Source organism: Manacus vitellinus, unplaced genomic scaffold (assembly GCF_001715985.3).
Source record: "Manacus vitellinus isolate BGI_N305 unplaced genomic scaffold, ASM171598v3 scaffold_14_pilon, whole genome shotgun sequence".
Taxonomy (NCBI): domain Eukaryota; kingdom Metazoa; phylum Chordata; class Aves; order Passeriformes; family Pipridae; genus Manacus; species Manacus vitellinus.
This window is the reverse complement of record NW_021939063.1, coordinates 6513448-6540102: the sequence shown is the minus strand read 5'-3', so window position 1 is coordinate 6540102 and position 26655 is coordinate 6513448. Positions and strand designations below refer to the sequence as shown.

At 41.8% G+C, this 26655-nt stretch overlaps 1 protein-coding gene across 6 annotated transcripts in view; it reads right to left on the bottom strand.

Moving 5' to 3' along the window:
* The window catches only part of MAGI1 (membrane associated guanylate kinase, WW and PDZ domain containing 1), a 336329-nt gene that overhangs the window by 73529 nt on the left and 236145 nt on the right, over positions 1-26655 (bottom strand). For 5 of the 6 annotated variants that reach the window (XM_018068395.2, XM_018068398.2, XM_018068397.2 and 2 more), the window contains exons 3-5: positions 14465-14584; positions 2973-3179; positions 323-533 (exon numbers count right to left, since the gene is read on the bottom strand). In XM_018068395.2, coding sequence (XP_017923884.1) covers positions 323-533; positions 2973-3048 — 287 coding nt within the window. In that variant the 5' untranslated portion in view covers positions 3049-3179; positions 14465-14584. Of the gene's footprint in view, positions 1-322; positions 534-2972; positions 3180-14464; positions 14585-26655 lie in introns of those variants that run through there. The other variant, XM_025894685.1, reaches the window with a different exon arrangement.

Here is a 26655-nt window from a genome sequence, read left to right as displayed (position 1 = left end):
AGCCCTTTCAATTAGGAGCTTTCATTCCACCCATGAAAACAACTGGCCCGTATTTTATAAGTGTCTGTTGCTTAAGTAACTACCCTCATAAAGCAAGCAATTCCCACTGCCTTTGAACTCGGGAGTAATTTGGATGTTAATCCAATCAGGAAATGCAAACCCCCTTCCTTACAAGTAGTAAAGAACAACAGCTCTGCACCATAACTGTATACACTAAATATTTAATACACACGCATACACACACAAAATGCATCCATGGAGGTTAACTTATGCCCAGGGAGAGGGAGAGAGATGGAATTAGAACAACAAAAATGTGCTTTACTCTATAAAATAGACTTCTCCGTTCTCGGTGTAGGCCATCTCCCAGTTTTCCGGCAGAGGACCTAGGTTATCCTCGGCAGAAGGAGGTAGGTATTGAGGGAGGTTCTGAGATGGTTCCGTGGTGGGAACGTTGGTGTGGCTATCAATCACAGACGGTGGGGCTGTCTCTCTCACGATATGCACGTTATGCTCGTCTTGGTCACCAGACTCTGCTGTAGAATAAACAAGCACAGATAAAAGTGAGAATCAGTCTTTTTCTCCTCCTGTTTGCTCTTCCACGTTTATCCTAGCAGTCTTCCTCTCCTTGCTTTTTAATTCACAAGACAGAGCAACAGATGAACCAAGGGCAGAGCCTCGGCAGTCTTCTTGCCAGCAGGGACGAGCTTGCTTTGCCCACACACACTCTGCCTGTCAGACCCCAGCCAAACAAATCAGGAGCTGTGATCAGCTCCTATGTTTGCTCTCACAGGCCCTGCTGAGGTACCAAATTCTTCCAAGCTGTCTGAGGCCAGGGCTCACTGATGTAGATGAGTTCAATGGGCTTTTGAGCAGGCTTACAGGTTCACTCCTGCAGTGCCGATTGTGGGACAGAGATTAGGAGAATAAAATTTCCTGTTTGAAGAATGATCAAAAGGGGAGATTTTTACAAATGCAGAAGGTTGCCAGAAGCTGAAAGTCAACAAGCTAATGGTGAATGTCTTCACTGCAGTGTGTTATTTTAAATTAAAAATTAAAATGAATGTCAGCACTGCATGACGTGTCCACATGTTGCTGCTCACTGGTGCCTGTTCTTGCTATCTGAGGAGGTTTACTCCGTGGCTCATCCTTATATCCTTCCAGTCAAAGTCAGTCAGGAGTATTTTAAGATGTATCTGGCCCTTCTCCCTCTAAGGAAACATTTTTGATGCTTGCAGCTATGCATCTTTGAGCTGTATCCATGAAACACTGCTGCTCATTCCTTCCATCCCTAATCACAGTAAATGCTCCCCAGGAAACAGGTCTGTGCCCCTAATTCCTTCACAGAAAGGTTTTGGCAACAATAGACAAATTCTAAAATCAACCTTATGTCTCCCAAAGGGATTTCCTCTGTTTGGTTCTTGCAGGTATTGAAAATTTATGGCAGTACATCCCATGAGAATATCAGTACAAGCAGCAGTCAACACACTGAACAAAAGACTGAGAGATCAGTCCAAGTCCCCGTAGAGTGGGGCTCCACAGACAGGACCTCAACCCTGCTCTCCCGACCAGAGACCATGGACATCCTCCACTCACATCCCACAGCCTTGGAAATAGCTCCTGCACTATTCTAGTTTGTGTGCTGCCATTACCAAAAGACAAGATACTGAACAGAATAAACTGGGAGAAACAGGAAGAAAAATATCTATACCAGTACTCTCAGTGCCTGCTTTTCAGCCTTCCTGGTGTTTGATATTTTTAGGTAGAAGATGACAAGATAAAGCACGAGTGAATCATCGCCAGCTTAAAACTGAGAGTATAAACATGCCAAAAATCTGGAAAACACAAGTCACCGAGAGGTCTTCTAGGGAAGCAGGAGCATTTTAATATGGCTAGCACACTTACATGTGAAATAAGCATAAGGAATCACTTTGGTATATGAGAAATAACTCTTTTCTTGATTCTGTGCCCGTTTAATGAAGGCAAGGGGCCAGAGTGTGATAACGTTGTGACAAATGAGCTGCATCTTCCACTATTTCATCTTGTGAAGGAAAACAAGGAAGAGAAATGATGCTCAGTTACTTCAGGGGCACCAAACTGAGATGGGCAGCAAAGAAATCAGACAGCATCTCCCACCAGCTACCTCCCAAAATCAGACCCTTATGACAAAGGCTGAGGCTACTGCCATGTCACAACAATTCAATTCTTGAAACTGGGCTGAGGAAGCAATGCTCTAAGTGCTAACAAATACTAGAACTGGGGACATGGGGAAGAGCTCTTGCCCCACAGAGCTTCACAAACTTCCAGCTGATTTCTGGGGGAACTCAGTGGATCTCCAACAGTGTTTTGCTCTGAATCTGCCTGCACAGCACTTGACTTTAGATCGCAACCGTCTCCAGTGATCTTTAAGCCGGTGCTTGATGGTAGTCATGGTGGGACTGAGATCTGTGTTCAGCAGGACACAAGGCCTTCTCAAAACACAGAGCTTGCACCCAAGCTTCAGATCTCATTCCTGCAGCTAGCAGCCCTAGATTTGCTGAGAGGTACCTTGGAGAAGAGGACCTTGAAACTGTACGTGATGGGCAGCTCTAGATGCAAGGAAGGGGAAGAACAGCAACGTATTTAGTAAGCAGCAATAATTAATTTCAAATGTAATCCCGGTTGAGTCATTCCATGCTGTTTGTAACTGTCAACTACAGCTCAACTCTTCCTTGACCTTTCTGCCACTAATGGATTTGAACTTTTCCACATTTCTTTCTCATTCAGCTCAATCCCACAAGGCCTTTTTGGAAAGACACAACTGTGCATGTGGTTGTTCACACCTGGACATCTTCCATTCAGGTGCTGGTCAGCTCTGTTTGAGGTTTGACAGCTTTGCAGAAAACACATTAAAAACAACACACCCCCTGTCAAAACACCCTCCAAAAACCTTCCCCACGTATCCTAATTGACAGACCACGATATTTGTGCTTTACCTGTGAAGCTACTGCTCATTTCAGGTACATCATCCTCTTCCTCATTCTCTGTATGCACTATGCCAGCATTTTGCATATCATTGTAAGACTTGGTTCGCTTTGGAGTCGACTGCTTGGAGCCAGACTGCAGGTTTTGCAAAGCATCGGTGGAAGTCACTTTCCCACTGAGGGGCTGGCTGGGAGGCTTGGGCGTTCCATAATAGTTACCTAGGCAATAGAGACACATTTGCATCTTCACAAGAGAACAGTTTATAGCAGCAAGGTTTCTATTTTATTTTCTTTACGGTTCCACTAAAATTTCTGCCCCTCCCCGCAAATAAGTAAACAAATAAGCTGACGCACGCCATTCCCATTCCTGGGGGTGCATATTTCATCTCTGCAGCAGACACAGAAATATTTCTTCCCCTTTTAGTTATTCTTGTCGAATCTAAAAGGAGAAGCAATGGTTGCATTGTTTAGGTGCACTGAGCGTACATGGGCTAAAACAAAAGGCAGTCATGGTGAATAGCAAAACTTCATCTCGTTACATCTGAATTTCAATTAGTAGCCTTTTTACATGTGTGCACCCACACAATGCTGTGGCAGATCTGGAGTGAGCCCTGCAGAAAATAAAAAATTCATGACTGCTATCACCAAGAGAAGTGATGAAAGGCTCGATGGCCTGCTTTAATACACAGGTTCTTTTAGGGGGGATGTTGCGTTCAGAAAGCAAAAACTACTCTCTCTCTCTAAAAGAAAACTTTGTCAGAGGAGAGAAAAGACAAGATACCACGTGGCACCGCTTTCTTCAAAGAGGAAATTCAGCAGTTGGGTCAACTTGGGTAGAAGTGAACAACCAGACCTTAAAGTTAAACTTGAAGGAACAAAGATGCACCAACAGTTACACAAAAACACAGCTCTCAGCCATCACCAACTGTGATGGAAACAGAGCAAAGTGCTCCCCTGTCATTTTAAGTGACTGCAGAAGAAACACAGAATAAGTGCAGGTTCATTGATGCCAGAAACACACGGAGGTATTTCACTGTCCCTGTTTCACTTCACACCACAGCAGTGCTTCATTTGCCCTGACACACTCCACAGGAACCTCAGGTCTGGAATCTATTCCTGCAGCACTTAGTATTAAAGGAATTCAGACCTATTGCAAGGTGCATCTTTTACTTTTTACACAATGTTCTGCTATATATAACTGTTTTACATAAAACTCCCCAAAATTTTCCCTTTCAGGAATTATTGATAATTTTTGTTTGCCACCTTTGGATTCCAAGGGCAGACTTAAAAATTAACCCTATACCCTCTGGCATGATAAAATGTAAAGGATGCCCTCCCCTGTAGCTTTGCCTGTAGGAACAGTGCAAAACTCTTCTCTAAAATATACATGTACATTTATTTACATTCTTCATCGATCTCCATAAGTTATGTGTAACCTGACAGCATTATTTTTCAATTTTTCAGTACATATTTTCTCAGCCAGTGTGGGAGATGATTGTGTTTGAGACCATCTAAGGAACCTGAAGGTGCACAAGTCCATAGGACCTGATGAGATGCATCCGCAGGTCCTGAGGGAACCTGGATGAAGTTGCTACGTCACTTTCCATCATATTTGAGAAGTTGTGGCAGTCCAGTGAAGTTCCCACTGACTGGAAAAGGAGGAACACAATCCCCTTTTTTTAATACAGGAGGATCCAGGGAACTACAGGCCAGTCAGTCTCACCTCTGTGCCTGGCAAGATCTTGCAGCAGAGCCTCCAGGAAGGAAGATCATCAGGACCAGGAATCACCCTGGCTTAGACTGGCAGAGTCCACCTGGGAAGACCACTCAGGACACATCACACGTTGCTATCTTTTCCCCCTCACTGTTTCTCATGAGGTAAAGAAGGATTTCTTACAGAGCTGAAGCCAGATAAGTCAGAGCAGCTCCTCCCTCCATGCTTTTACAGCCGGAGTACTAGGACAGCAACATGTGCAGGTTTGCCTTAGCAAGGTGTGTCCCAGCCTGTACACAACGTCGTGGATTCAGCTCCCCAGGAGCAGCAACACTCCGCAGTGCTTTCATCTTCTGTTCATCACTTCAGAATCTTAAATGTACATTGATGCATAATTTATGGGGGAAAGGAAATTACTTCTTCTGCAAAGAGCCTCTAATGGGTACAAAGGCTCCGCAAGCAGGTTGCAGTCTCTGCTAGAGAAATAATTCTTATGCTCTACATACTGCAGGATTATTTTATACAAAAAGAGGAGGAATGGAGGAGAGAGAGTGCAAAGGGAAAATACAAAGGTAGGTGGGCAAACAAAAAGGATAATTAACCCTGCTCCCACCTATCCTCTTTGGTATTTCTCATGAATGATCACGCTATTCTGGGATTTTGGGGTCCTTTTTTTAGGTTGTTTCTTTGTTTTTCCAGGGGAAAAAAGAAAGTGTTTTTTAAGGATATAAACTTCTAAGCAGGGAGAGCCATGTGTGTGCCATACACGTGAAAACAGCTTTTATTTATGGCACTGCACATCACTATTTTGTGGTCTGTTGTAAATGGTTAAATCATTTAGGATGGATGCAAGAAAGTGAATGAAGGGGATATATAGATGTTAATAGTATGGATTTTATTTCCCCTGGACAAGAACATAACACAGATGTTACCATTCCTCTTCCAATTACAGAGAAATATATGATTATATCTTTGAATTTTGTTCCTCTTCAGTTCCTCTAGCAACAGCAAGGCTGGAGTTCCTAACAGTCCATGGAGAGCTGTTCCTCAGCAGAAAAACAGACTTCTCTAAAGTATTTCAGATTTTCTTACACAGAAATCACTAGTCATTTTTCAACCAGCCATGGCTGTTGACACTATGATTAATGAACAATTATTTTCTATGAAGACAGTGTTCTATCTTAGAGGATCCCTCTAAGTATACATGAGCATATAAAAAGAGTAAATATAAATTTGAAACTGAGCATGGCTCTGCATGTGTGGGTTTTATGGGAAATGCAGCCATTGGGGCTGAACTTTTCTTTTTTCTCCACAGGAGGCAGATTAAGCCTGAGTCAATATTCTAAAAAAAAAAATCACAGCTCTTCCTTCAGATTCACACAAGGACAAACAGGCTGGGGAAATAACCCAGCTTATGATGAAAATCTTCAAAAGAATGCACCAACCCAGCTTCCAGGTGACATGGAGAATGAGAGAAAATGGAAATACTATTTTTTCCTCATAATTGCTGGATGCAGTCAGACCTATTTTTCTTCTCTAAGAAGTTATTTTTGAAAATGTGGCACATGGGCCTGAGTGTGGGGGCAGACACACTATTAGGGGTGGCTGGTACCTAAAATTATCATCAAAACTCATGTTTCATCCTAGAAATAGGAAAGAGAAAATATTTACCCTGTGACTCAGAAATCTAAACGTGCCCCATTAACAACAGTGAACAGCCCAGCAAGAGTTTTACAACACTCAGACTTGACATTATTCATTCAAATTAAATCTGCCAATGTTTACCAAAAAACATACATTTAAAAATATGCTTTAACTGTGTTTTGCGAGCCACTTGTAAGCCTAAAGAAGGGGCTAACTCCACAGCCAGTGTAATTTGTACTGAATATCCAATCAGCTCTAATTATTAACAGCATGTTACATGTGCATACACAAGCATCTGTCATCCCAGAGGATCCCAAAACATTTTCTGAAGTCAGTACAGTAGTTAAGGCAGGACTCCCCGGGGTGCTGAGCTCAGGTGAAGCTCCACAAAACTTCTGAGGACCGTGACCCCAACAGGATGTCTCAAAGCTGGAAAGGAACAGCCTGTCTCCCAGACAAAGGAGATTTCTTGAACAAGGCGGCAGGAAACCCTCTACTTTTCTGTGGAAATGCCAGTTCTGAAGCAGCCAGCATGGCATAAATGGCACTTTCCCATGTCTAATTCCTATGGGAACGAGGCTTCTAAGTTTACCCTCTTCTCAATCCCATTTGAATCCTGCCTACAGCAACTGAATTAATAGCTAATAACAATGCATTCACTCAGCAGATGCACATACCATTAACTGAATCCCTTGTCATCACCTTTCACTAACCCTTATTTTATTCAGTCCCTTGGCGCTTAATACTTATTTAACCACAACTGAAGTTCGATGGCAGCTTTTGCAGCCAAATCCATGACTTAATACATGCACTCTTAAAGCACCACTCAGGAGAGTGGACAAAAATAACAATAATGAAAAAGAAAAAAAAACAACAACCAGAAGAGCTATTTGAAATGAGTTGGTTTCTTTTCATCTCCTTATCTCCAAGTGTCGGCAGCTTACACATTTTAGCATCATGCACAGTAATTAGACTTTGGTAACAGCTTATCACAACAATAAGACAAGTTCCCATCATCATAACACTTCTTCCTCTGCCAATTCAAGCAGCTTCCACCCTGTCCTGCAGTTTCTGAATTAAAGCAATGCTGTCAGCCAAGAGAACTTTCTTTTAAAGTTTTAGAGACCAAGTGGTAATGGAAAATTTGCTTATATGTCAAGATAACAAAAATTCTTATTAAATATACCCCTGGTGGGAAGTAAATTCACAAACAAACAACCCTAAGGTGTTTGTCACTTGGAATTTGAAATGCAGTTCACAAAAATACGCCAACTAGCTATCCCTAAGTAAAATAACTATGAGTCTATTCCACAAAAATTTTTGCCATTCACTATTCAATTTAATTTGGGTTGAAAGGGCTCCATCCAGCCAATATGCTGTTTCTGGAATGGACAGAAATGCACAAGAACAGAGACAATCTAACAGGTTCAAAAGTGGTTTCCTTGTGGAGAAGGAAGAGGAGACCCTGGAGTCTGCTGGGGTGGGGACAGGGTGGCAGAGCTGACATGGAAAGGTGGAAGAAGGCAGAGGAGCTGATGGCAAGGTCAGACACGAGCTTGACCATTAATCCTAATGGTACAACATCAATTGAAGAATGTGGTCCCAAACCATATATTTGAGTTACTTTAATCTGTAGGTGTTTGCTCTGCAGCTCTTCTCTTTCCTGGTGTGAAGAGATTTATGCCTGGGATTGGGAGTGTATTTGTGTCTCAGAAAAGGACCAAGAAGAGCTCATGCAGTTCTGAATTTACTGATGCCTACTTGTGAAGCCTAATTTTGCAATTATAAAAATCCCATGAAACTCAAGAGCCTCTGTGTAGCACAGAGGACCCTGCGTCCATGAGAAGTGCATCTGATCTTCAAAGTGACCACTCTGTGTTACAAGGACTCCATTCATAGCTCATGTTTTAAAAAGCAGTTCATAGCTTACTGTCTTGCTGCAAATGAGTATTTTGGGAAAAAAACTTGGAGATAAGCAGCAAAATTAAGCAAGGCCTTGACACGAAGACTTGAAATGCAATTATTAATGTAATTGTTTTCTTTTCTGAGACACAGCTCTTCTCTGCACTGTACAAGAACAGAAACAATTGACCCTTAATTTTAGCAGAAGAGCTTCTGCTCATTTAATCCACAAAGAGTGCTTGTGTCTGATTAACACAGGATGAATTGGTTCCTGGGAGCAGAGCTCCTGCCACAGTGTTTTGTCTGTTCTCTTCCCAGATCACATTCTGCTACAGTTTTCCACATTCAGATGACAGATCTGGCTGCTGTCTGCGGGATTCACCTAGCTGCAACTGCACATTGATTAGCAATTGCCTTGAGGAAATTCAGAGTATCCAGGCAACCGGGAGGAGGCCACAGATACAGCATCTGGATCGGAAGCAAAACAGGCAATGAAGGAGATCTCAGAGAAATTAACCTATAATATATGCATTTGCTTTAAATAGCAGATTTGCTGTCAATTTTTGCAGTTATTAATGGTGGGATTAACTGAAAGGTCAGTTTGGGTTTCCTGTTAAATATGTCAAACTGTTACAATCTGCACATTTCAATTTATGTCTGAAATTTAACATATACTCCAATTAGTGTCCTAAAGGCAATGGCAGCATGGGAGAAAGTCACCTACAGAACAAATCACTCTTACTGTGTTGAGATATTGCTAGGTACTGCCACATGCTACTGTGCAATGATAAATAAATAAATAAGCAGTAAGGCCTTGGTAGCATGGGTCATGATGTGGCTATGGAAGCTCAGAGTGTTTCATGAGACCAGCTATATTATACCAACTGCTATATCCACATGCAAATAGATCAAAAAAAAACTCATAGGGAACATAAATGAGCTTGTGTTTGTGGATGGCATATACAGAAAACAGGAGAAGCAGCTGGAAACACCCTACCTAGCACAAGGAGGTAGGACTAAAGAAAATACCACGTCGAGCCACTGCAATATGCAACCCTTCTTCTTGCAAATACTTAAACGTTCATATATATATAGTCCCACCATGAGGATGTGTCCCACTAACACCCTCCCTCTGTGGAAGGTGGTGGTGTGTGTATGGCAGCTCACAGTGAGCTCTGCAGTGGCTGGGAAATGCCACAGCCTGTGGAGGCTGGGCTGCCTCTGCAAAGAAGGAGCTGGATAACACCAGTGAGGAGCAGTTAATTCTAGAGTCTGAAGAACACCCACTACCAAAAAACAACCCCAAAATATGCCTGGCTGCCATCTATCAATGGACTACCAGGAACAGCCTTTAACACATCAGACTGTGTTTAGAGAGCAAATGATACCTTAAAATAACCTAAACTCTAATTTAGGAAAACAGCAACTAATTCACCGTATCTCTTTTTGCCAGAGGTGGTTGGGAACCACCTTTTCCCCAAGGTTTATGTTTTAAAATGCACGACTGCTACTGAGCAATTTCTGACAGAGCTCACATTGGAAAACTTCCTACTGAAGGTGCAGAGAGAGAAGCCAGTGAGGAATGCCACAGGAAGTTCAAAGCCACTCTGCACCCCGATCAGATATTTGAATATTTGCTTTTATAGAACAAGAGTTACTCAGGTACCACTTTAGCTGTTTGTAAAATGAAGCATTGTTATCAGATGACACTTCAGTACAGCAGCACTTGTGCTCAACACTGATAATCATGCACATACATAACAACGTGTTGCCTTTTTTTCTGTACTAGTGGTTTAAAAAATAACAAGGAAAAAAAAACACCAAGCAAAGAATAAAAGCCAAGGATAGAAGAGGAATCTGCAGTGCACAGATGTTAATATGTGGATATTGGACATGATACATTAAAATGGTGCTAAAGGAGCCTTTATGATTTATTGACTCAGTCTGTAGTAGGGAGACAATAATAAGCGGATCTTATCTTATTAAGTGGAACATGTAGTTCCTCTGCATGGGCATCCCCTGCATCTGCCACCCTTACTCTTCCAATCTTGCTGTCATGTTTTTCCTGCCACAGAAACAGCTTACATTTCAAGGCTGGACCAAGTTGCTGAGACCCACAGGCTGCGAAGGCACCAGAAGCCCAGCAAAGCAAATCCAGCCATTTTGCTAAAGCAGCTGGGGGAGTGGGGCTGCTGCAGAGAAACCCAAGGAGAGCCAGCACATCAGATAAATTAGGCTAAAGGCATCTTGATTTGAAGCATGTTGCTGAATACACCTCTCTACTTCAGCTGAAATTTTAACTGCACTGTTAACGTAATTTATTACACTCATTAAGTACCACAATCGGAGACCCTGTCTACAATAGCTAGTTTTATACACTTTTAAAATGTTAGCAAGTCACCCCATTACATCTTAGTCATGAGACTAATGCAGATTACTTATTACTTCTCTTGGCAATCACATAACACTTGTCCTGAGAATGAAAGATGATGCCTTGACAATAATATGCTATAATGTAATAACCCTTCACATGTTATAAAGTGCAGCACTTTTTCTTTTGAGGATCACTAAGTGCTGGGCAGGCATTCATTAATACTGCCTCACCAGACCCTGGTGATACAGCCATCCCCATTCAAAATTCAGCCACCATGCCATTGTCCCCGTGTGCCTCTGCACAGCTCCCATCCCCACTGCTGCCTCCAGCACAGCCCTCCCAAATACTGTCGCTTCCACTCTCTCCCTCCTATTTGCAAGAGCAGATAGCTGCAGGCACAGGGTATCTGCTGAAATATTAATGAAGGCAGAAGTAAGTGTTGTTTTAATATTCTCCAGGCCAGTAACCTGAAGTATATAGCAGTTACCTGATATGCCCAGGGCCACTCAGCAGATGGGCAAGAAATGGGAATAAAATCTGGAAGTGGTGGCTCTGCTCAAAACAGCCCTCCCTTGAGGTCCCTGTGAGAGACTACAATTCAAACACAGAAGTAATTGCTAAATAATTAGTAACCTACACAATTACTTCCATGCATCCATCAGTATTTTCTGCCCTGAAGGAGCAGTCAATAAAAGCCTGAGATTACAATTATGGTGATTTCCTATCCACCAGAAGGCCTAGACAGTGTGCAGCCTAAAAAGACTTTTCCTTCCTAATGAGTATTGTCAATGGGAATTTTTAACTGCCTTGAGTGTGTTATGTGCAGCTTTACCAGCACCCACGTGGGGCAAATTCACCAATACTGGTGCAGCACTGCAGCTTTGGGCGGGTCTTCCAGGGCTTCAGCTCCTGCTGCTGGATTCATGTGATCCACATGTAGCTTTCATTGGGGAAGAAAGAAGATGTTTCTGGGCTTTATGGTTAAAAATCAGCATGTTAAAACTGGAACTGAAAATCTCAGGAATTAAGGCTTGCCAACGTCCCCTCCCACCTAAACACAATTTTTGGAGCCTTTGGGGCGCAGAACGCACCGGGGAGGTGACAGGTGACCAGAACAGCAGCTGCCCTGCCTGCTCGGCATTCACCAGGATGTGAATCAAAAACTGTCCAGTGGAACCTATTGGCAGTGCACCAAAAGAAATAATAATGACATTACACAGCCCTGTAGGTCAGCAACACCTTTTTTTGTCCTGTTCAGCTTGCACTTTCTCTTTTTGAAATTAGAGCACTTTCAAAACCCAGGTTGTTCTCTGAAAACTTGATATACACTCCTACTCTTTTATGGTTTCCAACTGTTCTCTTCTGCTTGTTCTTTATTCTTTCCAAATCAATAGTACTTGTATGAGCATCAAGACCTGTGTATTACCCCTCTTCTGATGGCTCCTTGTTTTCCAGTCTTTCTCCCCAGAAGTTCTCTGCAATAACTGTTACTAAACACATGCTTGTGCTATGTTTTCTCCTGCAAGGTTTTTTTCCATCTCTGCAATTGTTTGATTCTGACTCAATACAATGGGTAAAATTATTAATAATAAAAGCCATGCATTAAGGGTATTATTTTATTGTTCTTCAGGGAGAAATAGAAGATTATTTCCTTATGTTGGGTACCATCCCTCTGGTTTAGAATAAGCCATTACTGGTCAAAAATACAGCCAACTTCATCATGGTGATACATCAAAAAAAAAGGCGGCAGCAAAATGCAGCATAAAACAAATTATAATTAATCTAAGACTGTAAAGCTGGGCAACAACAGAGACTTGGACATTAAAAGTCTAACTTATTTTGTGGTCTGGGTTTTTTGGCAGATTGGGTTTTTTTTTAATAGACAAAATTGCTGGTGATTGCAGCATTGAGTTTGAATCACACCATCTTCCAAGATCTAATCAAGATCAACACTGTCCTGATCAATACAATTGTAAAATAAGATTTCCAAAAAAAGTACAACAAAGCCATTAAAGAAATCTCAGAAGGCAGCAAAATAATTTCTTGAAGCCGTAAGTGAAAAATGAACTCTATTTATTTCACATTACAATCAAATAGTAATGTGTCTTGATGCATATGTGCACACATGCATCATCATTATTTCCTTTATTCTTATTGATTTTTCCTTCTATGGGCCAGCACTCCAGAACCACAATGCACCAGCATCACTGATGCCAACAGGGAATGAGGCTTCTCAGCACTTCTGACAAATTATTCCTTTAAAGTTCAGACACTTCTATCACCCACAGAAATGAAATACACATTAGACTTATGAGAAATCAACCTCATCTTCAAGCAATTCAAAAGAGCAACCCATGAAACCTAAACAGTTTAGCTGCTGCTGCACATAATCACATAAGCAATGAAACTACCATGTTATAACTGTCCCAGATGGATACAGCATTTCCTGAAAACTAATTCCCAGCATATCCCAGAAGCCAGCTTACAGACAGTTACCCATTTTGTCTTTCCAAGTGGAAAGGTCACCAGAACAAATGCGATCAGGAAGCAATGGCAAGGCCCTTCAGCTGATCTATTTTGAGCACCATGACAAAGAAAACTAATTTAGTGTTATAATTAGAAACATGGAGAGGAAAAAGCTCATTTTGGAGAAGAGCTGCTGCTGGAACGTTTGCATTGGTGCTGATGGAGCTAATCAGCTCAGAGAGGTGGAAGAGAAACCAAATTATACGTTTAGCATCTTCATGCAAACCAGGTTTGACACTGCAATTGTCTGCAGTTGGGAATGAGCACAAGGTTTAAAGGTGCCCTTACAAGGGAGTTTTTAAAGTAGTAGACAAGCAAATAGCGTTTCAGGACTTTTTTTTCAGACCTTGAAAAAACAAAACCACATGTCACAATCTTTCCTGTTCATGTTTGATGACTACTTTTCAAAGACTACTGGCCATTTGTGTGTAGCTCATATTTTTAAATGTATCCCATATTTCTTACTATAAAGAATAATTAGAATAAGTCTCCAAGAATAAGGCTTTTTCAATCTCTCATAATAACAGAAAGTCCCATTAAACTTCTTGCAAATGGAAATATGACATGAATGAGCTAAAGTACACTGGAAGGACTTTCAAACCTCTAAAATATTTCTTTTCATTGTCTTCTCAAGAGGTACATTTGAATGTTCTCCAGAGGAAAAAAAAAAAACACAATACACTCCAAAAGGAGTTTTCAATTTAAAAGAGATACAGATTGCAGGTTTGGTTACACAAGTCCTATTGTGTACCTAAATACGGACAATTTGCCTGGCATTTCTCTGGGAGTCAAAGGTATCTTTTTCCTGCTCTCACCCTGGTTACATTTCAATGCCCCTTGGCTGCATCAGTGCTGTTGTTTGCAAAGTAGTGCTTTGCAAAAAGTAAAAAAGACCAACTCAATGACCCAAGTTAGAAGCAATTATCTGAGAATAAAGAAGAAAAAAAAAGTCCAAAAGCAGTGCATCATGTAGCTATGTAGGGAACACAATTGGGTGATGAAGGATGTGTATTTAGGGAAGATGAAGGACAAGAAAAAGATCAGGAGAGAAGAAAAAGTGAACAAGATGAACCACAGTAGATACTAAGAACAGATGCAGACTGCCTCAGTATTTCCTTACTGGAGTACATATTGGATTTCCCTGGCATACTGATGTTAATCTTTAGAAGCAGTTAACTTTAAGGGAAAAGACAAAAGCACAGCAATATAGGAATTCCCTCTCTCAGGGTACAGAGAAAAGGGAAGTTAAAGCACTAGGATGGAAAGCAAGGTCCTAACTCGAGCAAGGGTGGTGCAAGTGTGGTGTCCTACCATGGCTATTTTAAAGTGCCCATGGTTCCATACCTTCATAAGTTCCTACTTCCAAAAGGGTCCCACTTCGCTCCAACTCCAGAAATTCCTCCACAGTCAGAAAGTTATAGTCCACACCAGGCACTTCTCCTTCTCTTGGAGGGCGGGTTGTGCCTGAAAGGAAAAATTAGCACATTAATACTAGTTAATGTTGTTTTCTTACCAAAGGTAAAAGGAAGAGTAAAAAAAAATTCATAAAGATGCAGCAGTACCTGTAGGATACAATTCTGTGAGCTACACAGTGTCAGAAGAGTTCAGTTACAAGTTAGGAGCCCTTGTAAAAACAAGACAAGACATAGACCTCTGGTTGAGCTGGAAGTATCAGCTGGAACAAAACAACCAAAGGACAATGGTTTTTTGTATTCTCAGAAAGACTCTGGCAAAGAAATCTCTCATACCACAAGCAGAAACACAGCTGGAAAAGTTTGGTATCTGAGAATATGCCAGCAATTACCTTCCTGCTATTAGCATTGTCTCTCATATGTCACTAAAATTGCAACCTGTATTCTCAGATAAGACAACTTCTTTCTAGGTTCCATTGTTTCTGTATCACTATCTCACCAAATGTTCTTTCACATCATAAAGATAATTTCTCCCTTGTTTCTTCTCAGTATTTTATCTCTATTTATATTATTATTTTTATTCAGCATTAAAAAGTACCATGAGACAGTTTTGATGCACCATTCTCACATGCTCGCTAAAGAGACAACCTGCCAACTGTTTGCACAGAAGTTCATCTATAAGTTCATTCCAGTTCAAGAAATATTTTTGAGTAATAAGTCACACTGAATCTCTCTCCAGCACTTGACAATTTAAATAGCACCCATGGAGAACGAGGCTCTGATCACTGCTACTCTGCCAGCTCTGAAACTCATCTCCCTTCTGACCAATTTACAGCCCTCTGAAGCATAGTGTAAGATGAGTCACTTCATGACTTTTTTGCTAAGATGGCTTGGGCCACTGCATTTTAGGTCACTGAGCACAGCTTCATTGATTAGGATCAATTTCTATTCAATAGCCTTTATTTTCCAAGACTCTGGAGGTTGGGAGGTGGCTGGATTCTGTACATCTGAGATTAAACATAAATGACAAATTTACAGATGGTACAGGAAAGTGAATTTTGGAAGAAAGAGCAGAGATAGAGAGTTGGATGTGTCCGAGTGCTGTGGCTGCAACCAGTCTGCTGGCTTGGGAATAACTTCAGAGATGTGGAAACCATACCTAACATTTAATGAAGCATGATTTCTCACTTCTGAGGGACTTTTCCGGCCCCTGGGCAGCATCTTCTCAGTGCATACAATTTCTTAAACTCTCTATAAAAGGACAGAAGAAAGAATAAAGAAGCTGAGCTTCTGGAAACTAACTGGGAAGATTCCAGCTCTCAGAAGTTGAAAGAGCATAAATTTACCATGCCTGCATCTGGCAAATGTTTTCCTCAAGTGCCAGGGAAGCGGAAAGTCTGCTTATCCCCTATTCATCTGAGAGACTGTTCAAGAGGTCAGTCTTGCCAGAGTGACATCCTTGAAAGATTATCACTAATTTCCTTGATAGACATCCACTTTCTCTAACATCTTCCATTTCTTGTTTCAAAATAGAAACTCTCTCTTTTTTTATTTTTTATTTACCATCACTCTTCAGATAGCCTACAAATTCCCATGGTTTTTCTATCACTCTTTCTCTTGGAGCTGTGTGAATGGGTGAAGGTGGGAGAAAAAGTAAGGAAGGGGATGGAAATGGTGATGAATATCTTCACCTTACTAGCAGAATTACTCTTTCCTATTTGAAAGGATTGGATTTTGCATTCTTTTTACTTTTGAATCCTTACAGTAAGACTACAACAACTTCTACCAGGTGGATTGTAACAGAAGACAAATGTCTTCCAAAGATCTAGTCCAGAGAAATACTGAAGCTGCTCCATGTGCCCCTCAGTGCCCCAGTGCCTGTGTTTCCATCCAAAGGCAGGCAGCAAAGCTGAGCAGGCAATGACCACACAGCTCCCTCCCTGGCACACAAGGAGCATGGAGCACTCACCAAGCAGCTGGGAAGAGGGGTAACAGCCCAGATGCAAGATCTCCCCCCTGAGATCTGACACCTCCATAGACACTCAGGCTGTGAGGACCCTTCCCAGAGCATCATGTCTGTTGGTCACTGCCACATGCCCCTAAACCTGGCCCACGAGAGGGAAGGAAGAATAATGAAAAGCCACCCCAATAACTATGTCCAGTGATGTGCTGTAGCTGTCCCGTGCCTGGAGCACAATGGAAGTGAGAATTAGACTCTGCAGTGCTCCTCATCCATCAGTCAAAGGTCACCCCAGCCATGTGGCACACGAGCCGAATGACAAAGATCAGGACTTACATTTTCCCAGTAACTAATAACACATATTGATGAGACACAAAGATCAGGGAACTTCAGGACTGCTTTTACTTTATCTTTTAAAGCCTTTTCTTTCCTTTATCTATATCTTCCCACAGAGAGTATTTATTAATCATCTTTTTTCCCTTCTGAATTTTTATGGCGGTGAAATTGCAGTCAGCAGTTTACTAGTGCTGGCTGCCTATTTGACATGACAATTATATCTGCCATAATTCCTCTGAGCCATTTTAATGGATCTATTTGTTTCATCTCAGTGTTCTTAATTTCCTGAATATGTTCAAGTCGAAAAATCGCAGATGTGCTTGCTATCAGCACGACTGCCTGCAACACACACTGAATACATTAGGAACACCGAGTCGCCCCGTAAAAGAAAAACATTACATCACAGAGATAACATTTGTCACCTCACTCGGTGCTCAGCAGCAAACCGAGGGAAAATAAAAACTACATTGGTTAGGACTTCTTATCTGGGTGAAGGCGAAAAACCCAACAACTTTCCATGTTGCTGTCTAGAGCAAAGATTGCTTGCAGATGCTCCGGCTGTTATCCTGCTTCACATCTGAACAAGTGTTACTGAATGCAATTCAGGAAGGCAGGGGGAAGGGAAAACCCGCCTCCGTTTTTCTTGTAGCAGAATGACAGGCTGCCGGCTGGACACACGCCTGGCAGATGGCATTTCAAAGAGTTTTCATGAACCATCTGGGATGTGTACAATGATTACAAACCACACTTACAACAAAGCCAGAAGGGCTGCTTCACAAGGAGGGTGGGGGGAGAGGGCGGGCAGGAAGAAAGGGGGGAAGAAAAGAAAGCAAAGAGGCTCATAAGCAAACTCCATGACTTTTCCCAGGCACAGGGCACCAAGAATAATCAGCACCTTCCACCCAGAGCCTCTTCCACAGCCTGAAACAACTGCTCCACGACTGTGCAGCATGTGTGCACACAGGCCAATACCATCGCAGGCTGCAAGCTACCACTGCAGCTCTCTGCTGGTAAACTCCAATTGTAATTAAGTCTCCCATCATTAACGTGACAATTATGTACAAAGCATGGTGTGTGTGTCCTCCTTCCCCCTTTAAATTGCATTTCAGCATCCTTACCACAAGGATGGTCATCAGTGAAGGAGATGACTGTGCTTTTATCAGAGTTAATAGCAAGTTAGACCACTGCTAATGGCAGAATTAATTGAGCACAATAAGAGCTGTAGAGAGCCCAAACAAGAAATAACATATTCCATAAGATGAGCCAACCATATTTAAATACTTTAACTTGCCTGATATGTTTGCACTGAAACATTAAGTGGCATGAAATCTTATTGCCATTAGGTTGCAATTTAGCTAATTAATTTGAGCTACATCCATTGTGTGACTACCTCAGAATTGTTAATGCTACAATAAAAAGGAACTGGAACAGAAACTGAGTGGCTACCAAGTCCTTCTGTGCATTTAATGGTAAAGCTTTCAGTCTTATTTGGCTAAAATGTCGCACAACATATAAAACTAGTTAGATACATTACATTCACAGGGGAATTGCTCAAATCTCCTGTAGCCACAGAAGACTCACGAAAACAAACAATAAAAAAAGGCTACTGGTTAGCATTACCTTCTCTCATGGTCTACAGAGGTAAAACTACATAAAACAAGAGTAGCTCAGATGCCTGATGAAATGTTTGCCCAGCTGTTGGTTTGATTATCACACTCAAGCTATCTCCACCCCAGTTTATTCATGCATCCCTAATGCTTGGGCCACAGAAGAGGGATCTCATCACGGGCTGGAGAGCCCTCCTGAGAAACTGCTTCTAGGCACAGGTGAGTTTGTCCAAGCAGAGCCCAGCGCTGTACTTGAACTAATTTAGAGTTTGTCACCCATGCCTAGAATAACTGGACTGTGGATGTATTGATGACTATCAACTGTTATTCTGAGTAATTTAAGCACCCATTTAAAAGACAAATAGCAGCTTCTGTTGTGATGCCTATCAACAATGCTGACACTTACCCAACATGAGCCTCAATTATAGTATGGCCAGGCTGTTAATATATGATTCAAGGGCTGTTTAGCTCCTTATCAATCTACCAGGGCTTCAAGTTAAATTGTTAATAGCCACTGATGCCCTGCTGCTAAATTAATCAGAGTCTTTCTTATTGTAATCTAAAAATAAGACTTCAAAGGGGTTGTAGTCACTTCAATTGCTTTCTTGCTAAAACAAAAACAATTCTTGAGCAGTAACACTGTAACCATGCACCAAAATAGCCCCTAGCAAGTTATTTAGAAGTTGCCTTTTCAAGTGCAAAATACCTACATCTCCCATTTGCAAAAAAAAAATAAAAAAATAAAAAAATTATTGCTGCAAACTCCTTCTCCAGTTCCCCTGGCTGGCAGTGACAATCTCGTGAGCCACCAAAATATGGCTAATTAAACCTTAAACCACAAGTCATTTGGTTCTCATTTCCACTGACCAGCTTCTCTTAAAATGACAATGGGGGAGTTGTACACTCGAAGTAATGATGTAGTTGCTACAACCTTATTTTATACAAGTCACTGGTGGTTACCAGCAGCGAGTGGAACCGTGGTAAATAAGGTTTTAATGTGAAGTGTGCAGGGATGGTCCTGACTCAGGAAGCTGCAAGGCCAAGAGCTGCTGTGGGGGGTTGCTGAGTGGTTGGCTGCAGGTGGAGTGGGAGGAAGGAAGGATTCTCCTCTTGCCATTGCTCTAAGACTGGTATTTTTGTTCATTCAGCAAGAAGAGACTGCTCTCATCACTACACGAAAAAAGCCCTTCAGCTGCCAAGGAAGAAACATATGAGGAAAAGAGCCCCTTTTCCCTGTGCACAGTGTTTAGAGGTCACCTTCTTCCCTCACATCACAGGGTAATTTGGAGAGCCTGTTTTGGCTCTCCTGCATCTGTCACCTACGGTGCCAGATAACTGGAAGGCAGGACAAACTTCACAAATCTGCTAATGGCAAGTGGAGAAGGGAAAAGACAGGGACAACCTGGTCTGTCTCCAGAAGAGGCAGCCTGATCAGCAGCCAAGCTTAAGGCAGAACTTATCAGCAGCACAGTCTTATCTACATTAACAAAAATAAAGTGTAACCTGTCTGTGAAAAGACACTGTATACAGAACCTTATCTTATTGACTTCTGGGGTTATTCAAAGTAAGAATACTTTTCTTTTTCAACAGAAGTAAAAGGAATTGTATTTGAACATTATTGTGCTATCCATTATAGACGTGACCCCGGTACCTGTGGAAAGGGATAAGGAGTCATTTATATTTGTAACTACATAAAATACAGACATTTCAGAGAGGCCTAGCCTGTTACAAACCAAACATGCTCAACTTACAAATACAATTTTCTGCTGAAACTTGAAACGCAGGAAGCTCATTTTGAGATTTTAAATGCTGTCTGTCCCTTCTGTAGCCCATGACTTGATACCTATAAACCACAAGAATGTGACAAGCATTCAAAGTGTCTTGGTGGCAGAGTAGAAATTCAGTCCAAAGGAGAATGTGATCTGTCGCTAGAAATTAACTCACAGCTCCGTTAATGATGCATGTGCAGGAACAGATGCTGATTGACTCTTCCTGGCCACACAGATAACTGCAGTACTAAAAGCAAATTTCTGTCACCGTGGTCAGCAGGAATGACTGATTAAACCCAGAAAACAGCTGACCAAGACAAAACTGTCTTTCTACAGAGAGATTTCAGAGAGAAATGCATCGTGTGGCTGCCATCTAAAGTCATTTTACTTCTCTAGGGGGAGATGGAAGGGATTTAAGCCTAGTATCTCCTTCTCCCACCAGCCTTTCCAGCAAGTGGTCAAAGCAGGATGCCACAGCAGCAGCTTGTGAGGACACCCTCCTGCTCAAAGGACTGTGCCAGCCATGCACACAAGTGATGGCAGGTTGACCCTCAGCACATGTAGAAGCTGTTTTTGTGTCCAGTTGCATCTCTCTGGCTCTCTCCCCCTCAAAGACATACTGACTGCCCGGAGCCTCCCTGGAGAAGTGATTCAGCCAAGCCACACAGCACAGCTTAGATTGTGTAAACCCTCCAGGCAGCAAGTTATTTTTGTCCTTTTTAAATCTATTTTTGGTATTTCGGTGGCCTTCCCTGCCACCAAATAAGAACACTGATAATCTTCAACACATTTATCCTTAGAGAGTTTTGAGGTAGAGAAAGTGGGTTTGTTTCCGGTTAATAGCACAAGATCAGCCAAACCCAGGCTCTCAAAGGACTCCAGGAACCTAATTCCAGAGAAATCAATGGGATTTAGGAAACCCTACAGATCAGGATCAGGGCCTAACAGATTACAAGGGACAAAAATAACTTGCTGCTGCGTTGGGGCTTTGCAAGTTTGTCTGTATGTGTTGCTAAACACTATGCCAAGGCTACACAAAGCCCATTCAGCATGAGGGGGTTCACTCTTCACTGTAATATCAGTTTAAAAGAAACTGTTAGTTACCTGATGACTAGAGGTAAGGGTACAAAAGCTGCCACACTCCCCAAGAAAGCCACTTAAAAAAGACCTGTTCAAGGATCTATGTCAAATAGTCAAACAGAGCATCACCTCTCTGACCTGGGAAAGTACCACCAATGGTTCAACTGCTGGGTGGCACTTGCTAATGCAGTTACAACCTCTTCATGTGTCCTTCAGAACATTCATTTACTTTGTTCTAAACAACAACAACAAAAAAGGAGTATTCTGGCATCAAATAAAACACAAATAATAAATACTCCTGGGTTTGCAACAGCAGCAGCTCGCCTTCTGGATCTCTTTCTTTGAGTGATTGTTGTTACCTCACCAGACACCTGCAGCCAAATCCCTCTCATTTCCCATGAGGTGGGACACCCACCAAGAAGATTAAACTTCATGAACTAATGAATTTGCCATTAATCCTGTGTTCCTGGAGTCCAACAGCAGGACATCCACTAATTTAAATCACGAACTACTGATGAAAAAGCAAACTATGTACCTCCTTGGCAAGAATACCTTAGCTGTAACTGTGCACAGTTTTATTCCTTCTAATATATGGATTAGTGTAATAAAATGTAATTTTATAAATCAATAAAGCTGTAGTAATGAGATTGCCCTGTAATGTTCTACTTTTAAATATTGGCACAGAAATGAATGAAAATTGCCATTTGTGTAAGTGTGGATTTGACTTATGGAAAGGGAAATTAGCTGAAAGTAAATTAACAAGGTGATTATATACTTGCTTTTATATTCAGTTTCTCTCATATACATTTTTAGAAGCCTAGATAATTCTACAGCTGTGACACACACCTTTATTTCAAAAGGACCACCTTTCTTCTATGTAAAAATTGTCACAGTTACTTCCAGTAGAAATGTCTACCTTGGGAAAGGCTACAGCTGAGGATGGTAAATTAAATACATACATTGGGTAATTACAAAGCACTCTGATTAGCTGGTTATTTTTAATCCTGTAGATCATTCACTCCCGACTATGTCAACCCAAGCCCAACCTGATCCCTGCAGGGCTGCCCCACATCAGTCACCTCCAGCCTCACCATGCTGAGGCACAGCAGTGCTCTGCTCTACATGCCCAGTGCAGCTATGGAAAAGCACAACATGGATTAAGATGACTATTCCATATGAAGGTGCACATCTGTGTTAAATACACAGGCCAAAGGGGGGTGTGTGTGTGTGTGTTGTGTGTGGAGTGCTTAAAATCTACTCAATAACTCACAGGAGACCTCAGATGTAGGGTCGCTCCCACACAAACATCACTTTTAAACAAATACCTCATTGTCTTATTTATACTTTCACATTATAGGAAGTAGTTTATCAGGAGGTACAACCTATCGTGCTTTATATCTGCTTTTTTCATGGCTGCTTGCAAAGCTAATTGATTTCTGCAAATTCCCAAAGAGAAGGTGTAGCCGAGTCTGAGAGCTTCATAACTCAAGGGTTAGCATTAAACCAAGCTGTGAACTGGTCAGTAGGAGCATTCAGCTGCTGAAAAACAAAATGCCTGTGATGTTTGGCTGAGTGGCAGAATTACAGTGTAGTATTAAACACTGCTTTTCATTAGCTATCAGATCTTCATGTGGCTTTGTTTAAGTTTTGAGTAGGTCATAGAGGAGTAGAATCATAGAACAGGTAAGAAATAAACCCTCTCAAACCTTTTGCCTGATGCTGCAGACTGAAGACTTGGAGGAGAGGACTTTGGGAAAGATGAAGGGCCAAGACAGCAGTTGGGATTGGGTGTCCTGTAAACTCTCGCAAGATGAATTGCCAAGTCACAGAGCAAAGAGAGACGCAAAACTGAGGAAGTCAGACAACCCAAGTTCACTGATTTTCCAGGAAACCAGGGTTTTATAAACAGCATGCAATCCTTTTCACACACGCACACCCCCTCCCCCCGCCCCCCCAGTCTATGGGAAGACAGGCAGCGGAGTTTTGAAGCAGAAATATACTGAACAAGAACACAATGGCCAGTTTTATCAAAAAACAATGAAAACTTGTTTGGGCAATATGTGTGACTCTTGAAACCAAAGGAAGAATAAAACCCCCCACATCAGGAACTACTGTTAGTCATGTATGTGCAAATCCATCTCACAGTGAGATTAGCAGCAGATCATCCCAGGAGCAAGACTTGCCTGTATGTTCCCCACGACAGAATGTTAAGGAAACTTCCCAGTCTGCCCATCCATGAGAGTCCCTGGCAGCCGCACTCCCAAGGACAGAGACTTCCACTGCTGGAACCGAAACCTCGGCGGCTCCAGTGACCCAACGGGTCCCCACTTGCTCCTTGCACACCCCACTCAGTCAGACCAGGTTTCCTTACCGGATGGACTCCAGGTTGCCCATAGCAAAGCCTCAGATATCTCGTTCCATTGAGTCATTTATTCCCGGTGCAGTGACACAGAAGCAGCTCAAGCTGGTTCCAGAACCCCTGGGCTTTTATACCCTCACAGTCTTCCCGTGTGCAAGTCTCGCTCTTCTCCCGAGTCTTTGGCTCCTGCCCCCGCCTCTGTGTCCACCCACCTAGCTTGTGTCCCCGGTCTTTATCTCCTTTGTTATCGAAAAGGTCGGCAGTGCCCGGCTCCTTCTGTGTCTCTCAGTGTCCATTCACCTGGCTGGCATCCCCCATCGTCGTGCCCTTTGTTATCCCGAATGTTGGCAGTTCACGGTCTTTTGTCTCCCAGAGCTCAATCTGCATTTCAGTCTGCAGTTTGGGAGTCCAGCTACCGGGACCACGTGTATTCCTCAACAGCACTACTACACAAGCTGCCACAACTACGGAAGAAAGAAGCCATGTCTCTTTTCTTTAAAACTTGGATACCAATAAATTTCGAACTCCACAAAACCAGAGATCCTATTTTCTGTTCTACTTCAAGGCTTCAGACGTGCCCTACGAATAGATATTGTAATTAAGCTCATAATAAATGGCATATCCAACACAGACCAAACACCTACATCATTTCAATTCAGCTTTTATTCAAATACAATGTTTGCTTTTAACATCTGCATATATATGTGCACATATACCTATGGAAAGATATTCTGCACTTAAAAGCCACAGTAATAAATTTCAAATTATTTGATGTCCAACAGCTCAGCTGCTTCAACAAAGGTTCTTTTACCTCCCTTTGCTGTTTGTCTTCCTAGGTTGTTTGTCCTGCTGAGATAAGTACAATACAATGTGGGTCATCCCTGGTTGGGTGTGATATAAAACTCCTTCTGTTGACTTTAATTGCCCTTCTAGCAGACCTCTAATTTGCAGTTAAAAGTCTTAATAAAACACCTCACCTAACAGCATGCATCTAAAACTAGATCAATTCATTGGCCTAATCTCTGAAAAATTCCACCATAGAAAGAAAGAGTCATAGAAAACATTCAGATTGAAGTCTGAGGCATTGCCTGAAGTTTGTTTCAGTGATCACTTCCAGTCTACTGATACAAAAGACTCAAAAGAGAGAGGGTTTTCCCCTCTTTCAAAATAACAAAACAAACAAACAAACACCCCGCCCAACAACAACAACACACTTCTACAGGACATCATTGTAGTTATTAAAACCAGTCTTTTTCCCTGAACAGTGTACACTGGAGACACTGTCTCCATGGTACACTTTCTCCCCTAGCCCAGAGCCACGAAATGCTATAAACCTAATGGACTTTGAACTGTGATAACCTCATCACACTCTTAAAAAGCCAGGAGTCTCCTGTGGCTCTTCAGTGTTTGGTTCTGCCCACTCACCAACCGTTGGTTCAGATGAGTCTTTTTCCCAACAAATCCTTCTTGACCTTTGCTTAGTAGTTTTCCATCTTCATATTCAATACCGACCAACAAATGCAAATGTCTCAGCTATAGCAAGAAGGATGCAGACTATAGAAACATGCAGCCATGTAGCCATATGGATGCACTTACTGTAAAACTCAAGGGAAAGACTACAACAGACAGCAAATCTACCCAGCAATATGTGCTTTTAGGCACTATTCCCTACAGATCCTGTCCCTTAATTTTACCTGTTCTTAACTGCTACCAATTTCTGCATTTTTTTTTCAGCAGCTCTGAATGTACAGCATGCTTTAGTTCTTCATGATTGCTATAGCTTCAGCTGGTTGAAAACATTCTCCTGGTTCACTTTCTGTGATGCTGATTAGGTAACAGCTCAGGATGCTGAAAAAATGCCAAATGTTGAGAAGCTGATTGGTGTTTGAGTTTCAGATTTGTCCCTATCGATAACTGGAAGTGTTAAAATGTAATAGAAAACAAATACATAAATTTTAATCCTTTTCTTGCCCCACTGAAATAAAAACAATTACAATATTTTATTTACTGTTCCTTTGCTGCAAATTCCACATGCCCCAGCTCTAACACAGAAAGACCTTATTAATTCTTGTAGTTTTGTAAGTGCAATAAAACACTGAAGAAAGTGCAAGCTACAATACATTCTCCCCACTTTAATTAAAACATTCCCTGGTACAGTAAAAGCCTGCTGGTTAGGTAGTGCATAACTCTGCATCTTTGCAGTCCAGCACAAACTGTCATGTTATTGATAATGTATACACTCTTCTCCATTGATTTTATTGCTTTTTCAGTCGTACACAAATAATAAAAACCATGCCAACAAATCTTGCCATCATCTATGAGTTTCATAGGATATACATTCACAGGGTGTTTTACTCTGCCTTTCTGAAGCCAAGCAACACTCCTATAAAATACTCCAGTGCTTGAACTGGGGACAATGACACAGTGTTTGGCTTAAATGATCTTCGCTTCATTTCATCTGATTACTTCTAGTTATACTTTCTCTCTGCTAAATGTCCCTGCATAACCATTTACAGCTCTGAGATCACACAAAACAATCACATTACACACTCCATCATTTTATTAGCTTCTTGCAAATCATTTTCTCCAAGTGCCCCAATTTTAAATGCCATTTTAAATTCATTTGCTGGTTTACCAATGCCCTGCTGCTGTTGACTGGGCAACCAACATGAGATGCCACATGGAGCTGTAAAATCAGCAGCTCCCACTTTCACTGTGGTGAGTAATTCCAGAGTATCTCCAGGTCCCCACCATCGCTGGTTTGAATCCAACATAAATAAACAGCACACAATAATTATCCTCATGCAACTGTCTGGCAGCCCAAACAAATGAGCTGTTCCTTGTCTTGCCTCCAATTCCCAGCAAAGAGAAACACCACCAGGTTTTAGCTTGTAGTTGTGCCGGCATCACCCACAGGATAAGGAAGTAATCCTCAATACCACAATTACCTCCTCGGCTTAGACACGGTTGGTGGAGAATGTCGTTATTTGGGACGTTGAGAAGACAGTTTCC